The following is a 25069-nucleotide window of genomic DNA, read 5'->3' as shown; positions in this document are numbered from 1 at the left end:
GCTTTGAAACGGAGATGAGCACTGCCCCCTAGAGTCGAGAATAACTAACACATATGTGCAAGGAGAACCTTTACGTTTTCAAAGTCAAGGAAAGCTGAAGTGCTGCAATATCGCCAGCAGAGTTTCAGTTGGACTCAGCCGCCGCTTCGGTTAAAGACGGTGCTGCTGGTTGCAAAATGTGGATACTATACATTTAGAAAGTGGGAACCGTACAGTACAGGTCGTTCTCGGCTCGCCACCACAGTGGAGCCCCCAAATCTCTGCTAAGTGAGAAAGTTATTAAGTGAATCACTACCGCTGTTAAGACAGTAGCATGGTTATTAAGTGGATCCGCTTTTCCCTTTGATTTTGTTCCGCAGAAAGTCACAAAAGGGGATCCTCACCTAACCCTGGGATATTGCAACTGTTGTAAATATGAATCAGTGTGCCAGGCGTGACCCTGGGGACGCTGCAATGGTTGTGTGAAAAGCACTCATAAGTTACATTTTTTTTTCAGGGCTGTTTTAACTTTGAACGGTCATTAATTAATGGTTGTAAGTAGAGGACAACTTGCACACTGATTTCCTAGACATGGGGTTTCAATTTCCACTGGAAAGCCCTTAATGGTGCCTCCACCATCAATACCTGCATGAAGTCCAGCTGTTCACGAAGGGCCTGGCAAGGCGGAAGATGCCAACGCTGTTAAGAAATATACGGAGCTCTAAGAAATGTCAACTGGCAAATTGGCACGTACGGCTTCTCCTGTTTTCAAAGTATTGCTCAGCAGAACTGGAATTGGGGCCAGCTACTCTCCCTTTGCTCTTTCTCACAATCTCGAGGCAAAATACAGCGATGTGCTCTTCGGTTGTGCCATTAGTTATCCACCAAAAATAAAATAAATAACCCCAGATGCCTCTTGCTATGTATAATTCACCTACAAGTAATCCTCAACTTATAACTATTTGCTTAACGCAGTGTTTCTCAACCTTGGCGACTTTAAGTCCTGTGGACTTCAACTCCCAGAATCCCCCAGCCAGCTATGCTGGCTGGGGGATTCTGGGAGTTGAAGTCCACAGGACTTAAAGTCGCCAAGGTTGAGAAACACTGGCTAAACGATTACACCGTTTTTTGGAAAAACTGATTTTCGCCTGTCCTTGAAGTTACAATCCAGGTACCGCTCTGCAGTCACATGTTTGCAATTTCGCAGCTTAGAAACCGGCTCGCATTTATGGCCGGCTCACATTTATGACCGGCTCCAGCATCCTGACGTCACACAATTGCAATTTGTGACTTTCCCCAAATGGTTTCCAACAAACGATTCACCTAACAATCACCTGATTCGTTTAACAATCGTGGTAAAAATGGTTACAACATCAGGTCCACTTATGTGATTTAGTCACTTAATGACCGCCTTGCTTAGTGAACACAATTCCGGCCCCAATTGTGTTCTTATATCGGGGATTATCTGTACAAGGTTTTTTCTTCTTCTATCGATAAAAACTCATCACTGCTAATTACAACCAGACGCACAGCCCGTGTGGAATAGGAAGTAATTGTAGCAGAATTATTTATAATACCAGAGAACAATTGTTCTATTTTCTATCCCGTGTTTCTCTCCCACTTCTTGATCAACATGAAATAAAGCCCTGTAAGACATTCCATGATGTTTTGCAGAGCTATGCTGTTGTTAAGAAAATCCAAATATTTTTGGCAAACAAAGCCGACCCCACCAATCCCTTTAATGCCGGAGCCAAATTCGGCATAAAGGCCTTGAGTGGCAAAATGAATTCAACCGACTGAAGTGTTCTGGGCAAGCAAGAGAACCTGTAATGCAGTGGAGTCCAACCTTGATAACTTTAAGACCTGTGGACTTCAACTCCCAGAATTCCCCAGCCAAGCCTGGGGAATCCTGGTAGTTGAAGTGCCACATTTCTTAAAGTTGCTACGGGTGGACATCCCTGTTGCAATGGATAAACCAAAGGACCATATGTTTGCTCCATAAGACGCTCTGGACCATAAGGCGCACATTAACTTTAGAGGAGAAAAGCAAGGAAAAAAAATCTGCTTCTGCCTCACAGCATCCATCAGTATTCATCTGCCTAGCATCCTTGCAGAAAACAGCAAACAGCACGTTATCACAGCCTGATTCAGCCTGAGCAGCTGATTGGCGGTTGGATCAGCCTCCTGGAATACCTCCGATCAGCTGTTCCAGGCGGGGGGATTGGCTACCGCTGCCTATCACCAGCACTGCCATGCAGTGGCACTGATGATAGGTGGTGCCGATCGGCAGCGGCGATCCCTGCCGCTTGCAACAGCTGATCGGTGGTGTTCAACCATTCCGCCTGGAGTAGGCTGAAGTGCTGATCAGCAGCGGCGATCCCTGCCGCTTGCAACAGCTGATCGGTGGTGTTCAACCATTCCGCCTAGAATGGGCTGAAGTGCCGATTGGCAGCAGAGATCCCTGCCGCTTGCAACAGCTGATCGGTGGTGTTCAACCATTCCGCCTAGAATGGGCTGAAGTGCCGATTGGCAGCAGAGATCCCTGCCGCTTGCAACAGCTGATCGGTGGTGTTCAACCATTCCGCCTGGAGTGGGCTGAAAACAGGGCATGCAGAGGCCAAAAATGGGGTGCGCGGAGGCTGAACACGTGGTGCGCGGAAGCCAGAAATGGGGCGCATCGAGGCCAAAAATGGAACGTGCGGAGGGGCACATAGAGGCCATAAATGGGTCACGCAGAGGCTGAAAATGGGGCGCGTGCAGGCAAAAAAAAAACAACAGGACGTGCGGAAGCCGAAAACGGCCAGCGGGTGGGCGGGGCTTCAGCAATACTCACTCCACAAGAGGCACAGACATTTCCACTTTTGGGAGACAAAAAAAGTGTGTCGTATGGAGCAAAAAAATACGGTGAGCCAATGGTCAACTTGAACTTGATCTCAGCCAGCCCCAGTTTTCTCATTAAAGAAAATTGTCTGGCCAAATAAGCACCTGCTCTCCCTTCCCTCCTGCTTTGGCACCAAGTGCCGGAGACGCTTAATCCGGACAAACCAGTTTGAGTCGGCAGAGCAGGCCAAGCTGCAATTCATAAAAAAAAAAAAATAATAATAACAATAAAGGAAAACAAGACGCACAAAGCCAAATGCACCATGATTCAGGCAGGTTTCTGGGGGATGTCTAATTAAGAACTCCACAGGGCCCAACCGTCAGCAACAACAGGCCCAGAGGAAAAAGAGGAAAAAAAGGCAGCTCCTTGGCTTCCACCAAAAAAAAAACCCCAAAAATTCGGCAACGTGTCCCCCTCTGCCTTGGTTGCAAGCTCGTAACCAAACAACCACAATACAAGCCACGAAAGCAACTGGAGAGAATTGCTCCGAGCCGAATGGCTCTAAGCGAAGGCAAACAGGCTCAACCGTTTGGTATTTCAGCATTGAAAGGAAGAGACAAATTTTGCCAAGTAGACCAAAGCAGAATTGGCTGGGCGCGGAAAGACAGCCCAGAAAATAAGACAATGTGAACCGAAATGCCAAGATCCTTGGAAACGTTCATTTGCCCCCATCCCCGATTAGTTGCCACGTTTCTGGGCTCAAAGGTTTACCCTTTTTCCCCTCCCATAAGTCTGGACCAGTTTGCAACGAGTAGGAGGCCGAACGAGGCCGGCTGAATCTCCTCCTGTTCTTGGACTGGATTTTACTCAGCCTTATCCTAAAGGATCAACAAAACAGCAGGACTATCACATCCCCGTTGCGAGAGGAGACAGTTCAGTGAACTGTAATTAAGAGGAAAGCAAACTTCTCTGCATCGAGGGAAAATAACAAGAGCATACGCTAAGAATAATTTAAGGAGGGGAATGGTTGAAAAGAATACAATTACGGCATGGTTCGGCATCGAACAAGCACACCAATACAGGCATTAGAATATAAATCCATCGGTTTGCTGTCGTGGCCGCAGATCGTAGCAACAAGGCAGAGCATAAACTAAGAATAAAACTGGTTAACGGGGGGGGGGGGGTTTCGGAAACACGAGGGGGGAAAAATACAGAAAAGTTAAGGTACGTAGAAGTAGGATTACAGTTGTGAGCTTCAAACTTTCTACATTTCAAGGAAAGCAAGTCAGTTTTGGCAAACCACTGAAGTTGGTTCAGTTGTTTAGAATCTTGACGCGGAAAAGGTTTCGTGTATCGACAATTTTCCACACCCCGCATTGTGGGATTTCACCATCGACAGGCAGAAGAAGACAGAAGATACAATATCGTTTTGTAGCCTAACTCTACAGCACCTTGGCCATACATTATGCTTAAATGTGCTCAATACCGTTCAATAAAACAGAGAGGAATGCAGAAGCTTTGTCAAACTGCAGTGTGGAATCTGAACCAAATTCCTTGTTCTTTTCCAACGCAAGAAATTTTTTTTTGGTGGAATTCATGACCCTACCCCCTTTTTATTCAGCCTTTATGCAATCTTGGCTTTGCATTCGGCCCATTTTTACCACCAGCCGTGCCCTATTTTTGATCTCCAGTGCAGATTTCAATTCCCACATTATCCACAAATAAGGGCCGAGCAGGAGGGGAAAACCCCATCCTTTGACCCACTCCTTAAGCCCTCTGTAAGGTGGTTACAGCTTTCGAAGAAGCATTTCCATGGCGTAAAGTGACACCACTGAGTTGGCGCACAACTCGAAATATATTTTTTTAAAAATTCCTAGAGTCCCAAATACTTTTCCTAACTTCGCACCAAAGGGTGAACCCACCCACCCCCCAAGATACTGGTAGCACCCTTGCTGACGAATGCATTTTATTTTTAAAAAAGCATAAGATTTCGTGAGCTGTAACTCACAACATTTTTAACTGTTATTTATTTATTTTTTTCTTTTCTGTGCTGGTTTCTCATGGCTGTTCGTTGACTTTACGGCTGTTTCCCCACCCAGAGTCCCTCGTCTGAGATGGGTGGCTATGCAAATTGAATAAAGAAATACACAGGCAAATAAAATAAAACTCTCTTCGACAGATACGTGTCGTGGCCACGCCGATGCAGAGTTTAAATTGGGATGAGCGTGGAAAGGGGAACGAGGTGGTAATTATGCCGCGAATCTTACATGTCTGGACAGATGACAAGACTCTCATCAATTAAAGATTATTAATATGCATGTCAGAACCATGCCGGATGGCTAAATTGGTTTTGTCCCAAATTCTTCCGGCAAGCCACACCAACTTGCAGTAGAAGGATTTCAATTGAATTGCAACGCCTCTGGTGCTCTCTGAGTTTGGTGGTTTGGTTGCAGACCACCTCATTTCACTGATAGTGTTACCTAGTTGGGTAGTGAAACGCCTGCAACCACCAGGCTCAGAGATTACCAAGGATTCCATTATGCCAACTTTACAAGCGAGGGCAGCAAGCTAGGCCAGACAAAAGAGACGAACATTTCTCTTGAAACACAGAGGAAGATTAAAAAAAAACAAAAAACCCAGCCTCGTCTGCCCCTTGCCAAAATCCATACCCCCTTTTTGGCATTGCCAAAAGCTACCTTAGTGGACAACCTGGGGCCACTGACCTCAGAAGTAAAGGACAAAGGTGTTTGAAGAAACTGTCCCCCCCCCTCCAACCGCTCTTCGAAAGCCATGGAAAGCGCGATCTGGTTTCCGCTAAATTAAACCATGCAGAGGCATCCTTCGAATTTATATACCCTGCTGCCATCAATCAACTCTTGGTGGCCATCATATTGTTTCCAACTTAGAGGCTAGAATTTCTGGAATGGAAGGGGAGGACTGGGGCAGCAGCTCAGGAAGCAGCAAGAAAAGAGGCGCTTGGCGCTTGGGAAGTCCAGAGCTCCCTCCGTCTGCCGCCCGTCGATGACCACGGAGGTTGGGCCCAGTTAGAAAAACTTGATCTTTAGGGACCAGAGTTAGCCAGCTCTTTGGGCATAGAAAACCAGCCACACTATTGCTCCTCGGCAAAACTTTCCTTCTCTAGCCAGGCGAGATGCTGCTGAGCCGAAGGGGAAAACACACTGTGGCTTCAGATAGATCCAGCACGCTTATGCTGGAATTTGCAGGAAATCCTCCTTTTTTTCCCCTTCCAGCATCACCAACCTCTCCTGCAACCCTTAGGGATAAAAACTGGGTACTTTCTCCCCCAACCTGCCATTTTCTCTTCTCCTGCACTGATTTGCAGAGAGAGAGACAGAGACAGAGAGAGAGACAGAGAGATACACAGAGAGAGAGACAGAGAGACAGAGACAGAGAGACAGAGAGAGACAGAGAGATACAGATACACACACACACACACAGAGAGATACAGATACACACAGAAAGAGACAGAGAGACAGAGACAGAGAGACAGAGAGATACAGATACACAGAGAGACAGAGAGAGACAGAGACAGAGAGACAGAGAGATACAGATACACAGAGAGACAGAGAGAGACAGAGACAAAGAGACAGATACAGAGAGAGAGAGAAAAAAAAACAGATACACACACACACACACACACACACAGATACCACCTTATATTGCAGGCAACCCACAGCAGAAAACACACACACACACACACCTGTGCAAAAGTATCTGCAAGCAATTGGGGTTGTTTTGGGAGAGAGGAAGGGGAGAAAGAACCAGCTAAGGCTAAAAACATGGGTATACATAGACTGCCCCCCCCCCAGCCAGCAATCAAAAAAAGACCCAACTTTTGCAGAACCTGGGGAAGAAGATAACAAACAAGCTGGAGACTGGCTGCTTTCGGCAAGCCAAATTGGACAGGCCACAGACACTCAGGTTAAAATCCCTGGGGTGCTAAGCAGCTGCCACTTATGTGGAACATGCGTGCGTGGATTTACTCCTGGCACTCGACATCAGGCGCTTTGCTAAATTCCCCATTCACAGCGCTGCAGCCCTGCTGCCCGCTTTGCATCTTCCTTCCTCGATTTTACTCCGCTCTGTCGCCCGGCCCCTCCGTCCTAAAAAAACCCCACCTCTAAAATGGCCAACGTTAAGGAGGGAAAGATGCCAGGCCGGCCCGCTCGAGAGCGCCTGACTGATAAATCACAGCATATGCAGGGCGCACGCTATTAATCAATTCGCAGAGTCCAGCTGGTCGACAAACTGGAGGGAGGAAGAGGGAGGGAAAACCACGGACAGGTTAAGAAGCCAGCACTTTTGTGCATGAACCACGTCGGAGTTATTAGTTCACGCACAAACCTCCAGTTATTCAATCAGAGCTGGAGTTTGTTAGCAGCGGTTCGGAAGACGGGCCGGAAAAAAAAACACAAGGGTCTGAATTTTTCAGCCCCTTCTTCTCTCTCGCATGCTGAACAAAGCTCTGATGGAAATCGTGCCTCTATCCCTTATCCTGGTTAACAGGGTTAGAAAGTTGGGTATTAACAGGGTTTTTTGTCCCCCTTATTCTGTCCAAGCCCAGCACCCAGAAAATCAAGCACCCTCTGCATTGAAGCCATCGGCTACGGGATGAAGGTTACTCCAACCAGGGGAAGATTTAAAAAGTGGACGGAGCCCTCTGAAGAACCAGGGAAAGCCACAACCCACCTCAGTTATAGTCCTGTAATGCGGGACTCTTGAAATTTTGCCTTTTTGGATATGATGAGCTGCAAATATGCTTAATTGGCAGGGCCAAGATTCTCCAGTGTTACAAGCAGGAAAGTTCTGATATATAAATATCACATGGTCCTTAAGGGATGAACAGGCCCAACAAAGATACTAGCAAAACATTCATCAGAATGGGGATCTATGTCCCACCCATGATTTTTCTACCATGGCTGTTTAATTTCCAGAAAGGAAGTTAGTTGACCTCTAACAGATTTCTCTAGTTTTCTTTCCTCTTTTTCTTGGAAATCACCAGTTCTAATAAAGCATAAAGGAAAGGAAAGAAAAAAAGCTCTCCTTCTACCTCTCCATCTGTTCTCTGTCTGCCAACAAAGAGATGACTGGAGCCAACTCAAGCCAACGAAAATCAAACTTTTAAGGCAGCATCAAACAGGAAAGTGTGTGTATGGTGGGGGGAAGACATCTGATGGACGCTTTGAAGATTTTAAGGAAAACAACCAACGCTCCACGGCCAGGTTTTAAAAGATGCTTTCAAAGAAGGGGGAAATGTTTGATATATTTCAGAACATTCCAGGAAAAAAAAACCCCACTTTAAAGCTGCAGATTAGGAGTGGCGATGTGAGAAATTAAGGCGCTTAAGAGAGAACCGGGGTAAACCTGTAACCAAAAAAAAAATCAAGTTATGGGACTGTTTAGTATAAAACATTTCAGAACTTCTGGATCTGTTCTGCTTGACCACACTGAGAAGTGTATTTTTGATTCTGGTTCTTCCCCCTGAGACAAAATGGGAAAAGTCCCAAACGCCCAAGACCATGTTTGAACCCAGAATTTTCCAGCTGTAACTAAAACAGGCCAATTTGAGCAAGCCTCTCCTTGCACCAGACTAACAAACAAGTCTTCCCAAGTCCTTGAAAAAACAACCTGCGAGAAATTAAACATCTTTTTGAGGCCTTCAGGGTCGAGCGGAGGAAAAAAAACAACAGATAATCGACTACAGAGTTCCCTAACGTGAGATGGGCAACTTATAAATGTGATTACATATGTATGTATGTATGTATGCATGTATGTATGTATGTATCAGCGGTACACAAACCAGTCCTACAATGGAAAACAAGCTATGAGCTTTTAAAGAAAGCTTCTCTGAGTTATTTCAATTTAAAACTGGAATGGGCTGAAGCCATGGCAGGGAACCACAACACAGGGGCTGACTTGGTGAGAAAGAAAGGTTTTCTTTTCTTAATCAAGGTTTCTTCAATAAGCCACCATTGATTAGGCTCATTGGGGTAAGTTAACTCAAACCAAGCGCATTTTCGCTTAGCGGGGTCTCCAGTGACAAGGAAAACTTTGATTTCTCCAGCAACCGACCACTTTTGCAGAACTTCCAACTTTCACTGAGACCCCTTATTTCCACCCCACCCCACCCCCCTCTACACAGAATTGGGAATCTCCACATTCACCACCTGTAATTTAAAAGCAAAGAGAGTTTCTGGAGGCATCCAGCCACTTGTTTTTACCAATTTAAAAGTGGATAAATTCGGATTGCGGATTGCCTCCTGCAATAGGCGGAAACAAGGAATTTTATCGGTGCCGACAAGCACATAACTCGGGTTTGGCTGGGCTCACGCCTTCCTTGCTCTGCCTTACCACGCTGGTTTTTTTTCTTTTTTTCCCCCTGAACCTGGGGAAATCGGGCCAAGCAAAACTAGAGGGACAGGCTGTTGTGTGAATACAGCGGACACGCAAAATGAACATGGTCTTCATCTGCCCAGAGCTAAGATTGCTCCCCCAGGATTTCAAACTGAGGTTGAAGACTTAGGAGCCGCTTCTCACTCAATTTATCCGCCCAACCTCCCCCAATCCTTTTAAAGGAGGAGCGCTTTTCGGGAAAAGAAATCTCATCCAAAGAAGTTTCAGAAAAATCTAAAGAACCGAAGATAAAACGGAGCCTCCAAGCCAAGATATGGTTACTCCAATATCCAGAGAGAACTACTTTATTGGCCTCGGTCAGACAATCTGGGTTTGGGTCGGCGGGTGGGGGAATAAAAAGGCTCCAGAATGGGGTGAGAAACCTGCATTCCCAAGGCCGGCCAAGCCCTTCGCAGAACAGCTCCGATTTCGGTGCAAAAGAGGTCGTGTGGATCAGGAAGGCGAAGGAAGACACGCGTGTCTTGGGGGGGGGCTCTCCCCCCCACCAAAAAAAGGATTGACAGACTGCCGTTCGTTCCCCAAACCGTCTCCCACGCCATAACCCCATTCCCGGCGTCTCCACAAGCGGCTGGATAGATCCAGAGACAGGCGCCGCCAATCCCCTCCCCGAGACCGGCGGGGCTCACCTTCCAAAGCGCGGCAGCCCCCCGGCAGGACCACCATCAGCAGCAGCGGAGGCAACAGCAGCAGGAGCAGCGTCCCCCGGTGCAGCAACCGGGGCGCCCCCGGGCGGGCCGCAGCCATCGCGGGGCCGGAGCCCGGCGGCGGGGCGGCTGCAGGATCCTGAGTCCGGAGGGGGTTGGCTCGGCGGCGTCAAAGGCAAGGATCCGGCGGGATCTCCCTTCCCAAAAGTCCGCTTCAAGCTCCCGCGATTCAACTCCTCCGGGGCGCGGGGAAAGCGGGCAAGCTCGTCCGTCCAAAACGCTGCGGTCCTTCCCCGTCGTCCGAACCAAGATGCCTCGCGAGTCCCGGCGGCCCACGGACCCCCGTCTCGTAACTCCCCCGACCTGGCTGCCCGCTCGGATCCTCCCTAAGATCCGCTCCAAGGAAGCGACAGGTCCAGCTGTGCCGGCTGGAATCCCAAGCGTTTCGGCGGCGATCGAGTTCGGGGGCCGAACCAGCCGCTGGCTCGGCTCAAGTCCCCCCCGGGAGCGGCCAGCCGTCCCGGACGCCGGGCTGCCAAAGGAGCGCTGCGATCGTCTCGACGGGATCCCCTACGGCGGTGTATCCAGGGGGCGATCCGGGGCGTTCCAGTTTTCCGAATCCTCGGGTTGATTCGGTGCAAGGCAACTTCCGAACCTTCGGCCCGGCTTGTTTCGAACGGCCGGGGCTCCTTCTCTTCTTTTACCCGGGGTGCATAGACTTCGGAGGCTCGGTGCACCAGCGAGAGCAGCCAAACCCGCTCCGCGATGCTCCACCCGCGGTTCACGCTCTCGCTCTGAGCGCTCCGGCTCAGCCTCCGCGGCTGAGACCCAAGGGGCGTGGCTTCAGCTGTCCATCACCTGCCGGGCCTCTCCCCTTAGCAACCCCACACCCGCTGGCGGCTAGCAAGAAGGGTTGAGGGGCCCGCCCTTAGCAACCGCCAAGCTTCCCGCCGATTGGATCCGCGGCGCTCCTCGGAAAAGGGGAGGGAGGGGGGAGAGCTCGGGGCGAAGAGAAAGATGAATGAAAAGGGGCGGGGGCTGGCGGACCAATCAATGGCGCAGGAGTCTGCCTGTCGTCCGTTTCCATTGGCCGAGCGTCGTTGCGGTACCGCGAGGGGAGCGCGCCACCTAGTGGCCGCGAGCGGAAGACACGGGGTTGCAATAGGAGTGCTTTCTACACGCTCCGTTTTCGTTCACACGGGCTTTGAAAAGGAAAGGGGAGAAGGAGAGCAGCCGAGCATCGGTAAAACCGGATGCTCCGGGTATTTTTACCCCGGAGTAAGAGAAAATCACGGCGTGGCAACGTTCCCAGATCTTCCCTGCCCAACAACCAGATGCCTTGCAGATGTCTCTGGATGTCTCTGGACCCTGCGAGTCCTCCACATCTGGAAAGCATCAGCTGGCTGGGGTGGGTGGGTGGGATGCCGAACCGAATTAAAGAGTGTGTAGATAGACGACGATGAAAGCTATCGCCCGGACCAAGTCGAAACCGTCTCGGTTCCCGATTCCAACGCTTCCTCCGACGCTGCGAGATGACAGGGGGAAGAGGGGCTTGTGGAAGTGTCGCGTATATTTCTTTTAGGGTAGGTTGCAAACGGATCTTCCCGGCAAGCTAGAAACTTCAGCTGCTCTGCTCTTCCCCACCTTTGCGATCTTTGGCGCTGGAACTGGGGAGAGCTGGGCGAGAAACCCAGATCTCTCCCTCCCCCACTCCCACCCCCGTTTTCTTCCAGTTTTTCCAAGCTTCTTGCACGGGTGGGGGGGAGAGGGGAAGAGAGAGGGAGAATCGGATCCCACGCCACGGAGTGTCCCGTGGCCTGATCAGAATGGGGCTCCCGATCTCCCAAATGCTCTCCAAGGGGACCCTTTCATCCAGCCAGGTCCCCTCCCCTGTGGTTGTAAGCCGCCCTGAGTCCCCTCAGGGAAAAGGGCGGCATATAAATCCCAATAAATACCTAAATACCTAAATACCTCGTTCGAGTCCGAGCCTACTGCTCCGGATTAGCACGCATCTCTCTCGGATCGCGAAGAGGAAACCTGGCTAAATGATCGGGCGGGGCGGATCGCGAAACGGGCGGCGGGGGGTGGGGGTAGGGAGAGAGAGACTGAGAGAAATAGGTAGGTAGGTAGGTAGGTAGGTAGGTAGGTAGGTAGGTAGGTAGGTAGGTAGGTAGGTAGATAGATAGATAGATAGATAGATAGATAGATAGATAGATAGATAGATAGATAGATAGATAGATAGATAGATAGATAGAGAAAATGATAGATAGATAGATAGATAGATAGATAGATAGATAGATAGATAGATGATAGATAGATAGATAGATAGATAGATAGATAGATAGATATACACATACATACGCACGCACACATACATACATACACACCCTGTATATGTGTATATATATGTATGTACGATGTATGTACGTATATACACATACCTACATATACATACATACATACACACACACATATACAGAAAGAGAGAGAGAGAGATACAGAGAGAGAGAGTGTGACAGAGAAAGAGAGAAATACAGAGAGAGATGCACAGAGAGAGAGAGAGACTGAAAGAGTGTGTGACTGAGAGAAAGAGAGAGAGAGATACATAGAGAGAAAGATACAGAGAGATACAGTGAGACAGAGCTACAGAGAGAGATGAAAGAGAGAGTGAGAGAAAGAGAGAGAGAAAAAGAGAGACTGAGAGAAAGAGAGATACAGAGAGAGATGAAAGAGGGAGACTGGGAGAAAGAGAGCGAGAGATACAGAGCGACTGAGAGAAAGAGAAAGAGCTACAGAGAGAGATGAAAAAGAGAGTGAGAGAAAGAGAAAGAGAAAGAAACAGAGAGAAAGAGAGATACAGAGAGAGATGAAAGAGAGAGAGTGGGAGAAAGAGAGAGAGATACAGAGAGACTGAGAGAAAGAGAGGGAGATGAAAGAGAGAGACTGAGAGAAAGATGAAAGAGAGAGTGAGAGAAAGAGAGAGAGATGAGAGATACAGAGACAGAGAGATTGAGCTGCACCGGCCGAATGAGGCTCGGGCGCCCGACGGACACGTCCTCGAGACTCAGCCTTAGAAAAGAGCCGGCCTTAATTGTGCAAACCGGGAGGGAGGCAAGGGACGACGCTCCTTTTGGTAGCCATAAGCCGGGCAATTCAGGTGACTTGTTTCCTCACTAAGCCCCGCGCTTTCCTTCTTGCCTTCCGCCAACAGGCTTGCCTTTCCTTCCAATTCTTGTGGAAACACTCCCGGTTTTTTTTTTTAAAAAAAACATATTATTAAAAAAAGAAAAAAATTGGAGGAAAAAATGTTTTCTAAGCTTGCTTCCCGCGTTGATCGCTTCTCCTGAAATATCCTGTGGCAGGAAATGAGAGCTGTAGCTGAAACGCGTGTGCTAATCCTCCTGTTTGCTGAAGGATGGCAAGCAGAGATGTACGTTTCGTGATCAAACAGGCTCAGCAGCCTTTCCCACCCCCTCCTCTCCTTGTCAGTCCCCCCCCCCCCCCTGATTTCTTCATTCAGTTTTTTGTTCTTTTTGGTGCAATTTGGCAAAAAAAAAAAGCTTCGCTGCCTTAAGCCTGGTAAAAGTTGGTGAAGATGCTCCAGAAGGGATAATAATGGCATGGATGGTTAGATTTATTCTGTGCAATAAGATACTCTTCGGCAAAAAGGTTCATTTCACCCACCTCGGAAGGATGGAAGGCTGAGTCAACCCTGAGCCGGTGAGATTAGAACCGCTGAACTGCAGATAACAGTCAGCTGAAGTGGCCTGCAGTATTGCACCCTAACCACTGCGCCACCTCGGCTCTTCCCGATTTATATGCCGCTCTTCTCCCAAGGACTCAGGGCGGCGTACAACATTAAAAGAAACACATCATAGAAAAGTTTAAAAAAAATATTAAATAGAATATCCCAAACCCAATTAAAATTGACAATGACATTTTTTTTTAAAAAAAAAGAATTCAAATTAAAATTAACAGTAATCAATAATTTGTTTAGTTTTGTTCAGGCCAGGCTGGCTTGCTGGAAAACCCAACTTTTTAGGGCGCATCGGAAGGACCCGAGGTCGGGGATTATACGAAGCTCTGGGGCCGCTTAAACCTTAAACCAGAGCTCTGGGTAATCATCTATTGAGTTGAGATTCCGCTAGATAGCTAGATGTTTCGTCCCATCTTTTGACAGGTGTTTTTCTCCCGTTTTCAATTCTGGGGTGAGGCGCAAGAGCAAAGAAACCAAAAAGAGATGCAACACTCCTTGGGGATCCTCCCCTCAGCTGCTCTTGAGTCAAGAGTCAACTTGCCCTCTGCACATGCTTGGGAGTCCATGGCTTTGGGAAATGCTTGGCTCTGACGTTAAAAGCCAAGCATAGGCCCTGCTGTGACTGTAACATCTGCGCAGGTATCTTAGGCTACTCCCTTGAAAAGCACAGGTTCTGTGGAATGGGTTTATTTATTTTTTAATTCTTTCCAGTAATTGCGCAGAGATGATAGAATAAGCCAAGGAAGGGCCTTTGAAGGAATGTACAATAGGAGGATAAGATATCAGTTGAAAAAAAAAGGGGAGGGGTGAAGAAGAGGCAGAACTTCAGACATGAGATGAAGGACAAAATAGTGTTTTCTCATTCCATGTTCAAGAATTAATGTTGGTAGAACTCTGTGATCCTACCTAACGCATTCTGCGTAAAATAAGTTAAAGTTGAGGGTGCAGAAAAATAGACTAGACTAGAACATAGAAGAAAAGAGAGGAGAAGAGAACAGAACAGAACAGAAGAATGGACCAGAATAGAAAATAGAATAGAATAGAATAGAATAGAATAGAATAGAATAGAATAGAACAGAACAGAGTAGAATTCTTTATTGGCCAAGCGTGACTGGACACACAAGGAATTTGTCTTTGGTGCATATGCTCTCAATGCACATAAAAAAACAAGATGCATTCATCAAGAATCATAAGGTACAACACAATGATAGTCATAGGGTACAAATAAGCAATCAGGAAACAATCAGTATCAATCGTAAGGATACAAGCAACAAAGTTTCGGTCCTGCAGTCATAAGTGAGAGGAGATGGGTGGTAAGGAATGATGAGAAGACTAATACTAATAGTAATGCAGCTTTAGTGAATGGTTTGACAGTGGTGAGGGAATTATTTGTTTAGCAGAAGGATGGCGTTCGGGAAATAACTGTCCTTGTGTCTAGTTGTCTTGGTGTGCAGTGCCCTATAGTGTTATTTTGAGGATAGGAGCTGAAACAATTTATGTCCAGGATGCGAGGGATCTGTAGATATTTTCACGGCCCTCTTTTTGACTCGTGCAGTGTGCAGGTCCTCAACGGAAAGCAGGTTGGCAGTAATTGTTTTTTCTGCCGTTCCGATTCTCCTCTGAAGTCTGTGTCTCTCTTGTTGGGTTGCAGAACCAAACCAGACAGTTATGGAGGTGCAGATGACAGACTCAATAATTCCTCCGTAGAACAGAATCAGCAGCTCTTTGGGCAGGTTGAGCTTCCGGAGTTGGTGCAGAAAGAACATTCTTTGTTGTGCTTTTTTTATGACGTTTTTGATGTTAGGTGTCCATTTTAGGTCTTGAGATATGATAGAACCCAGAAGGTCTCTACTGTTGATACTATGTTGTCTAGTATTGTAAGAGGTAGTAGCTTGGTAGGCATAAGCAGTTCCCCTTCTCTTCCCTTCCCTTCATCCCCTTTCCTTTCCCTTCCTCTCCCTTCCCTGTTATTTTCTTTTTCCTAGTGTTTGTATCACTTCTGGTCAAGAATCATACAGTATATTAGACGGAAAAAAACATAAGAACCAGTCTGGTGTCATGGTTAAGGCATCTGCCTAAAACCAGGCAACTGTTAATTCGGTTCCACCACAAATGCGTGAACGACAAAAGCGCGCCTCACTAAACCGCGGTGACAAAACCGCGCCGACAAAACCACGCCCCGAAGGAGCAACGAATGAGCCCTGAAGCACGCCGACAACAGCGCGCCGACAGAAGCGCGCTGTAACCTAACCCTAAACCTAACCCTAAACCTAACCCTATACCTAACCCTAAACCTTACCTTAACTTAAATCGCGCTTCTGTCGGCGCGCTGTTGTCGGCGCGCTGTTGTCGGCGCGCTTTTGACATTGCGGTTTTAGCGCCGCGGTTTTGTCGGCGCGCTTATGACGTTCGCGCTTTTGTCGGGTCACAGTTAATTCCACTTCCACTTAAGACATGAAAAGCCGGCTGGGTGACTTTGGACCCATCACCAGGAGAGTGTGAGTTCTAGTGCAGCCTTAGGAATGAAAGCCACTGGGTGACTTTGGGCCAATCCATTTCTTTCAGTCCAGTCCACCTCCAGTCCAGGGTTGCTGTTTTGGAGAACAGGGAGAAGAAGCGGTATTATGAATGCTTGCTGCCTTGAGTTATTTTTTTAAAATAATAAAGGTGAGATAAAAATCTAATAAATAAACCACATAAGCCACAAAGACCAGAGTTCCATTTTCTTTGGGGACAGAAGATTGTGGGTGGGAGTAGGGGGTGGGAAAGAGACCTCCAGGGAATCTGGATGAAAGTGGATCTTCTAATTTGATAATAAAAAAGGCATCTGATAAAACGTGGTGTATTTGTCACCTAACCCTGTTTTCTTTTAATTTATTTAAATCTTCCATTGCTTTTAAAATAGTGACAAAAAAAGAAATGAAAAATACAAGCAAAAAAGAAAGATAAAAATACATGCATATATTATCAAAGGGGAAAAAAGACACTTGGAAAATATTAAGTGAAAAAGTATAGTTATGTAACGATCCATCCATCCATCTATCCATCTATCTACACATACATACACATAAATAATAATTGTATTCTATAATTATACAAAGAATTAGAACGACTACTAAAATGATATCCCTTTTCTTTTTCCTTTGTTGTATTTTTTCCCCCTCCAACTATTTTTAATGGCTCTCAACCCTATTAGTGGCTTCCCAGCACCTGATAGAATTGCACTATGGCTACTTAGTGGAAAGATGTCAATTTGGAGTGTGAAGAAAAGAAAATCAACACCTCCTTTTGACTTCCCAAACCTCAAAAGATTGAAGACGGAGATGGTTCCGGGCATTTTATTTCTGCTTATGCAGGTGATGTTATCTCATTTTATAGTTTTACATTCTTCCAGGCCTGGGAATCCTTCAAAGAGAGAGCAAGAAAATCGGAAAAAGAGAAAGCCACAGCAGGGCTAATATTGGCTGGTGTGCTGGGTGCTATACAAAAATTTATTTATTTCCTATTTATTCATTGACTAAATGTGTGTGGCCCTCCCCTCCCTTCCCTATTATTTTCTCAAATTCTTATTATTATCTCGAATGCATTTCTCTAGGGGGCTAATAATAAAAAACAAAATGAACACAATCAGGTAAAAGACATAAAAATGTGAACAGAATTGGAATGGAACGGGACCTCAACAATGGGGGGGGCGGAGTTGAAAATACTTGGAACAATATACATATTATAATCATATCTTTGACTGCAGGTAATCCTCGACTTACAACACTTGATTTAGTGACCGCTCAACGTTACAAAGGGAGTTTAAAAAGGGACTTTTTCACACTTATGACTTTTACAACATGCCCATTGTCATGTGATCAAAATTCAGATGTTTGGCAACTGGCATGTATTTATGTCCGTTGCAATATCCCTGGGTCATGTTATTAGTAATTTACCAAGACTATATTACTATTATTCTTCTCTTCCTTCCTAGTATCTATGTCTCCTCACTTATGACTATAACCATGTTGCTTGTATCTTTAAGTTTATATTGTTTTTATTTGTTTCCTAGTAGAATTTGATTGCTTATTAGTAACGTTGACTATCACTAAGCATTGTATCTTTTTATTCTTGATGAATGTACCGTATTTTTCAGAATATAAGACGTACCGGAGTATAAGACGCACCAAGGTTTTGAAGAGGCAAATTTTAAAAAAAAAGTTTTTGCACTCTGCAGACCTCCCCAAAACGGACCGTCACTATACCACCTTTCTTGCCACAGTTCTTAAGTGAATAACTGCAGCTGGTATTTTGTATTTTGGATAGAATCTTTTTTTAAATAGCCTAAGACAATTTAAAAAAAGAATAAATTGAAGCAAAACATTTCAAACTATTCCACACAGAATAAATTGAAGTAAAACTATTTTTAAAAATTCTATGCACAATATATTTCAAAGTATTGTGCATAGAATTTTTAAAAATGGTTTCACTTCAATTTATTTTGGATAGAAACTTTTTTAAAATAGTCTAAGATAATTTAAAAAAAGAATCCACAGAGAATAAAACTATTTTAAAAATCCTATGCACAATAAATAAAATATTATTTTAAAATACATTAAAAAAAGAAAAGAAAAAAACCCAGCTCACTTACCAGCAGGCAGGAACTCCAAGTCATTCCAGAATGATGTAGATGTTAATACAAAGAACTGAGCAAATTAAAATGGTGAAATAGTCCCAGGGAAATATTTTTAAAAGAAAAATGAGGAGTCACCATTTTTTCCCACATGAGCCGATCTCCAACCTCCGTGCCCCTCCCCTCCAGGAAATCCAGGAAGGAACAGTCGCTACTACTCTAGGCAAAGTATTTCCTGGAGCTCTATGGTACTGGGTCATTTTTTCTTATAAAAGGAGGTAAAAGGATGGGGGGGGGTTTCTGTTTTTTTGCTTTAATGTTTTAATATCTTCAATGAAAGTACTGAGACAGAGAGAGGGGTTAGACAGAGTGTATTTTGTCTTGCCCCGGTTAGGATTTCTTAAGCAAATCCACTGGGCTTTCAACATGAAGCCAAAAAATTGGGACTTTTTTAAAACGCCCCTGGACACGGGACAAATTGTTATAAATCGTGACTGTCCCGCCAAAATTGGGACGTCTGGTCACCTTACTGTAAATCAAGGATTGTCTATATATTGTTAACTTGGGAAAAGACAGGCAAAAGTCATAACTATTGGGTATACTGTATGTAGCTAGTTACTAGTCTTAAAGGTAAAGGTTCCCCTTACACATGTGTGCTAGTCGTTCCCGACTCTAGGGGGAGGTGCTCATCTCCATTTCAAACCCGAAGAGCCAGCATTGTTCAAAGACATCTCCGTGGTCATGTGGCCAGCATGACTAAACACCGAAGGCGCACAGAACCCTGTTATCTTCCCACCAAAGGTGATTCCTATTTTTCTACTTGTATTTTTTACGTGTTTTAGAACTGCTAGGTTGGCAGAAGCTGGGACAAGTCACGTGAGCTCACTCCGTTATGCGGCACTAGGGATTCGAACCGCCGAACTGCCGTCCTTTTTGATTGACAAGCTCATCGTCTTAGCCACTGAGCCACCGTGTCCCACTTTACTATTCTTACTCTTACTCTCCCACCAAGATTTAGACTTTGGGTGCCCTAAATTTGGAAAAACTTAATCCAGTTATAAAAAACAGCATACTAGAACATCTCAGACATAAGTAGATACTAACTTCATCGTTCCCATCTGAAATCACAAAGCAGAAAATCAGCCAATATAAGCTATGACTCACAAGGAGTGGAACTGGAGCACAGTATTAGAGCCACCACAACAAATTATTTTGTTGTGGTGGCTATAATACTTTATAAATTTTACCATTAAATATATATATATATATATATATATATATATATATATATATATATATATATATATATATATATATATATATATATATATATATATATATATATATATATATATATATATATATATATATATATATATATATAGTTTAGGAATTAGGAATTAAAACACAAGGAATTGATTCCAGAAAGTTTTTCAGCTCTTCTTTATTTTCCCAATATTACTTTCTACCAGTGGCGGGATTCAAAAAAGTTTACTACTGGTTCTGTGAGCGTGGCTTGGTGGTATGGCACGGGGAGGATACTGCAAAATCCCCATTCCCTCCTCACTCCAGGGGAAGGATACTGCAAAATCCCCATTCCCTCCCCACTCCAGGGGAAGGATACTGCAAAATCCCCATTCCCTCCCTACTCCAGGGGGAGGATACTGCAAAATCTCCATTCCCTCCCCACTCCAGGGAAGGTTACTGAAAAATTCCCATTCCCTCCCCACTCCAGGGGAAAGTTACTGCAAAATCAATCCCTATTCCCTCCCGATCAGCTGGGGCTCGGGAGGCAGAGAATAGATGGGAGTGGGGCCAGTCAGAGTTGGTATTTATGGATTTTCTGAACTACTCAAAATTTCCACTACTGATTCTCCAGAACTGGTCGGAACCTGTTGAATACCACCTTTGCTTTCTACCAATTTTCTGTAAGAGAGATTATGGAATTATCTTTGTTTTTAAAAGTTGTATTTTTGCAGAGTTGGTGATGTAGCTCGTAAGTCACCTTGAAATAATAATAATGTTCTAAAATTAGTCCTGACTATAAAAATGTCCTTTTTCAATTAACTAAAAGGAGAGAAAAGAATACAAAACATGTCATGACAAGAAATCCTTCTTATCCACTGCCATCTGTGCAAAACCAGTAATTTCTACGGAAAGTTTATTGAATGTGATATAATCAAAAAATTATATTGAATTAAAATTGAAAAAGCTATTGGAAGCGATGATGATGATGATGATAAAATTGCATGGGGTTTTCACATATAAACGGATCACCAGTTAGAACACAATACAGCAGCTATAATGATAGTTGAAAAGAAAAGGGTGATTTATTTTTGATGCACCAACACGTGGGGATGGCAGACTTGGAGGGGAAAACATTTGGGGGAAATATGAAAAAAAATGCCAGTATCTGAGAATCAAAATAGGTAGATTATGGAAAAGCTGTTTCAAAACCATCTTATAAATATCAGTACGCTTGGTGGGATAAGAAATAGATTACACACATTGTACAAAAACTATATATTTCAGCGAAATCAGCTGCAGATTTATGGAAAAGCCCCTCGCTGGCCACATAGTATATCTTAAGACATTATTGGTATAATTCCTAGGATTGGTTGGTCTTCAAAATTCCAAGGAACACCTGTGAAAAGGTGATTCTTTTTTTCCTTTGTACTGCCCAAAACAAAATCAACCAAAGGTGGTAGAGGGGAAGTTATACTAAGCAGAACTGCTCTTACCTTCCCACCAAAGTGGTACCTATTTATCTGTTCACATTTGCATGCCTTCGAACGGCGGGGTGGGGAGGAGCTGAGGCAAGTAACCCACAGTGCTCAGGTCTCAAGCGGAATGGAATAGAATCAAAAACCGTAAGATAAAAACAACAATTGATAAATCATAATATAGCAATAGGAGAAGATAATAGGAAAGAGGAGAGTTGAGAAAGAGGAGATGAGATGATGGGGAAGATGAGAAGATGACAAAGATGATCTTCTCCTCTTCCTTTTTCTCCTCCCCCTCCTCCTTCTTCTCCTTCCTTCTCCTTCCTTTTTTCTCCTCCCCCACCTCCCTCTTCTTTTTTCTTCCTTCTCCTCCTCCTTTTCCCTCTTTCTCCTCTTCCTTCTTCTTTGTCCTCCTTGCCTTCTTCCTCCTCTTCCTTTTTCTCCTCCCCTTCCCCTCCCTCTCCATCTTCTCCTTCCTCCTCCTCCTTCCTTTTTTCCTTCTCCCCCTTCTTCTTCCTCTTCCTCCTTCTTTGTCCTCCTTGCTCTTCTTCCTCCTCCTTCCTCCTCCTCTTCCTTCTTCCTGCAGCTGGAAATAAGTGTGCAAACCAGGTCGAAACTCAGCTCAAAGATCTGATCTGAATCATTTTTTGGCCAAGTTCCATCTGCCCGATAGTCCGATCCTCAGCTCTTCCTCCTCCTCCTCCTTTGGCAACACCTGTGGAACCCCCTTCCCTTGACTCCTACCCATGCGTGTGTACATCAGCGAGACAAATCTTTCGGTGGATGTGATTCAGTCAGCCGGAGGCGGGTCCCAGTTCCTTCTCCTTCACAGAGTGTCTCTGCCTGAATCATTCTTGGTGAAACTTTCCTCCTGGGAGCCCCCTGGATTTGAGGCGGCGGCTGTGAGAGGAGGTGGGGACCATTAAACTTCCTCAGGTATCTGCCTCTCTGCAGATTTTCTATCAGTGCTTGGGCCAAATTTGTGGGCTGCTTTTTCAAAAGAAATGTTGTCTTTTATCTTAGTTGGGCTGAAGAACAAAGCCATCGCTTGCAAACGACTTTGTAAAGGAGTCCAATTTACCTGCAGTTTTTTTTGTGTGTGTGTGTGTTTTTAGCAAGGAACGTTAAGTAAGATGACAACAGGTGCATGAACTGCCTCATTGCTCACCAAGTCTCTTTTTCTGGACACAAACAAGCAAAACCCTTTAAATCCCTTCATGACTTGGGACCAGGTGGACTGTCTCTGGCCGGTCACATCTACCTGACCCGGGGTGGGTTTCTGCCAGCATTATTACCAGTTCAACACCCGAAAAATGCGCAGAACATTAAAAAGGGGGGGGATTACATTTTTTTTTCAATGAAGATTGTTCTGCTCATGTGCAGAACAGAAAACCAAGATGGCGCCGCTGAGGATAGAACCAGTACGGTCACGTGTCTGCCCTATTCGGCTGAACCGGTCCGAACTGGGAGGAACCCACTTCTGAATCCGACCCATCAGAACAGAGAGGCAGGGAATACAATACAATACAATACAATACAATAGCAGAGTTGGAAGGGACCTTGGAGGTCTTCTAGTCCAACTCCCTGCCTAGGCAGGAAACCCTATAGCGTTTCAGACAAATGGCTATTCAACATCTCCTTAAAGACTTCCAGTGTTGGGGCATTCACAACTTTTGGAGGCAACTTCTGTTCCACTGATTCATTGTTCTAACTGTCAAGAAATTTCTCCTCAGTTCTAAGTTGCTTCTCTCCTTGATTAGTTTCCACCCATTGCTTCTTGTTCTGCCCTCAGGTGCCTTGGAGAATAGCTTGACTCCCTCTTCTTTGTGACAACCCCTGAGATTTTGGAAGACTGCTATCATGTCTCCCCTAGTCCTTCTTTCTATTAAACTAGACATTCCCAGTTCCTGCAACCGTTCTTCATATGTTTTAGTCTCCAGTCCTCTAATCCTCTTTGTTGCTCTTCTCTGCACTCTTTCTAGAGTCTCCACATCTTTTCTACATTGTGGCGACCAAAACTGGATGCCATATTCCATGCTGTGGATCCCATCCCTGAGGGATATATACCTGGTGGGACCCAGAAGAAGGGCCTTCTCCGTGGTGGCTCCCTCTCTCTGGAACATCATCCCCCCAGAGATTACAATGACCCCCACTCTAATGCTCTTTTGAAAGGCACTGAAGACCTGGTTCTGCCAGTGGGCCTGGGGAACCCAGAGTGGAGTGGAGCCCATTAAATGGCTCGTGTGAATGGCTGTCGCTGGGGTGGGTGCTGGGTGTGATTTTGTTATATTGTACTATATTAATTTATTTGATTCTTTTTGTTAGTTTTTATTGTTTTAAATGTGGTTTTATATTCTGTAAGCCACCTTGAGTCACTATGGGCGAATAGGTGGTAATATAAAATAAATGAAATACAATGAAATACAATGAAATAAAATAAATAAAATAAAATGAAATGAAATAATAAAATAAAATAAAATAAACAAATAAAATATAATAAACAAATAAAATAAAATAAACAAATAAACAAATAAAATAATAAAATAATAAAATAATAAAATAAATAAATAAAATAAATAAAATAAAATAAATAAATAAAATAAATAAAATAAATAAAATAAATAAATAAAATAAATAAAATAAATAAAATAAATAAAATAAATAAAATAAATAAAATAAATAAAATAAATAAAATAAATACAATAAATACAATAAATAAAATAAATAAAATAAATAAAATAAATAAAATAAATAAAATAAATAAAATAAATAAAATAAAGTAAAATAAAGTAAAATAAAGTAAAATAATAAAATAAAATAAAATAAAATAAAATAAAATAAATAATGTTTATTTGAGGGGAGGGAAGTTAAATGGACAGAGCTGTTGTGGGCAAATATGCTCTCTGTAAACCACTTAGAGAGGGCTCTAAAGCATTGTGAAGGGGTATATAAGTCACATTTGCAAACCGGCGGCAAAGATTTCACCCATGGTCCAGTTGCCTTTTGAAAAGCACTTTTGGGACAACCGTGACCTGGAATGATGGAGAATTTCCATAGACATTTGGGCTCAATTGTGATCGTACGTCAAGGACCACGTATACAAATAAAAATATAAATTCTGGGAGTTGAAGTCTACCTATTTGAAAGTTTCTGGAGTTGGGAAACATTGAGTTAAATATTCTTTGGACACCTCCATTTGTACTGGACCACAAGAATCATAGACTGTGAATCATAGCCCAACAGCTGTGCTTTGTTTAATAATGATTAAGTCATGCATTGAATTAACCTGATGCCTATGCCTTGTTCAAGGGATGCGGTGGCTCAGTGGATAAGCTTGTCGATCAGAAAGGCTGGCAGTTCAGCAGTTCGAATCCCTAGCGCCACATAACGGAGTGAGCTCCTGTTACTTGTCCCAGCTTCTGCCAACCTAGCAGTTTGAAAGCATGTAAAAATGCAAGTAGAAAAATAGGAACCACCTTTGGTAGGAAGGTAACAGCATTCCGTGCACTTTCGGCATTTAGTCATGCCGGCCACATGACCACAGAGACATCTTGGGACAGCGCTGGCTCTTTGGCTTTGAAATGGAGATGAGCACCGCCCCCTAGAGTCGGGAATGACTAGCACATATGTGCGAGAGGAACCTTTACTTTTACCCTATATGCCTTGTTATCCCTTTCTCTTCCTTCCTAACCTACCTTATTGGCTTGTTATGAGGATTCAGCCAGAAATTTTAGATAAGCTCACCCACCAGGCCCAATGTTTTGATGCTGTCTTGTTGCTAGTCCTGGAAAGATGGTTTTGTGTGAATTGGGCTGCCGCGGCTGCTGACTGGAACTGCAAAGAAATCGATAAATGAGGTTAAGCCTTCAATAACCGAACCCATCCTTAAATTCATCTTCGACCCCTCTCTAATCAATCCGACCAGATGATGGAGGAATTCAAGGGCAAAAATTTGTCAGCTCTCCGGTCTGCATTGTGCTATAACCCATAATTATTTGATTTTCACATTAATGGCCACTCCTGCTTTGTAAGCTGTGATTTACAACTGGCATCAATCGATAAGCCAAGTCATTTGTGGGTTGGTTTAAAAAAAAA

General features: G+C 44.5%; 1 protein-coding gene across 1 annotated transcript in view; it reads right to left on the bottom strand.

Moving 5' to 3' along the window:
• The window catches only part of LOC116514313 (ephrin type-B receptor 3), a 147287-nt gene extending 136634 nt beyond the window's left edge, over positions 1–10653 (bottom strand). The window contains exon 1 of the mRNA XM_032225848.1: positions 9862–10653. Within this exon, the coding sequence (XP_032081739.1) occupies positions 9862–9979 (118 nt within the window). The 5' untranslated portion in view covers positions 9980–10653. The remainder of the gene's footprint in view (positions 1–9861) is intronic.
• Positions 10654–25069: the final 14416 nt, after the last annotated feature.

Source organism: Thamnophis elegans, chromosome 10, assembly GCF_009769535.1.
Source record: "Thamnophis elegans isolate rThaEle1 chromosome 10, rThaEle1.pri, whole genome shotgun sequence".
NCBI classification, from domain to species: Eukaryota; Metazoa; Chordata; class Lepidosauria; order Squamata; family Colubridae; genus Thamnophis; species Thamnophis elegans.
The sequence above is the reverse complement of the archived record's forward strand: the minus strand, read 5'-3'. Positions and strand labels throughout refer to the sequence as shown.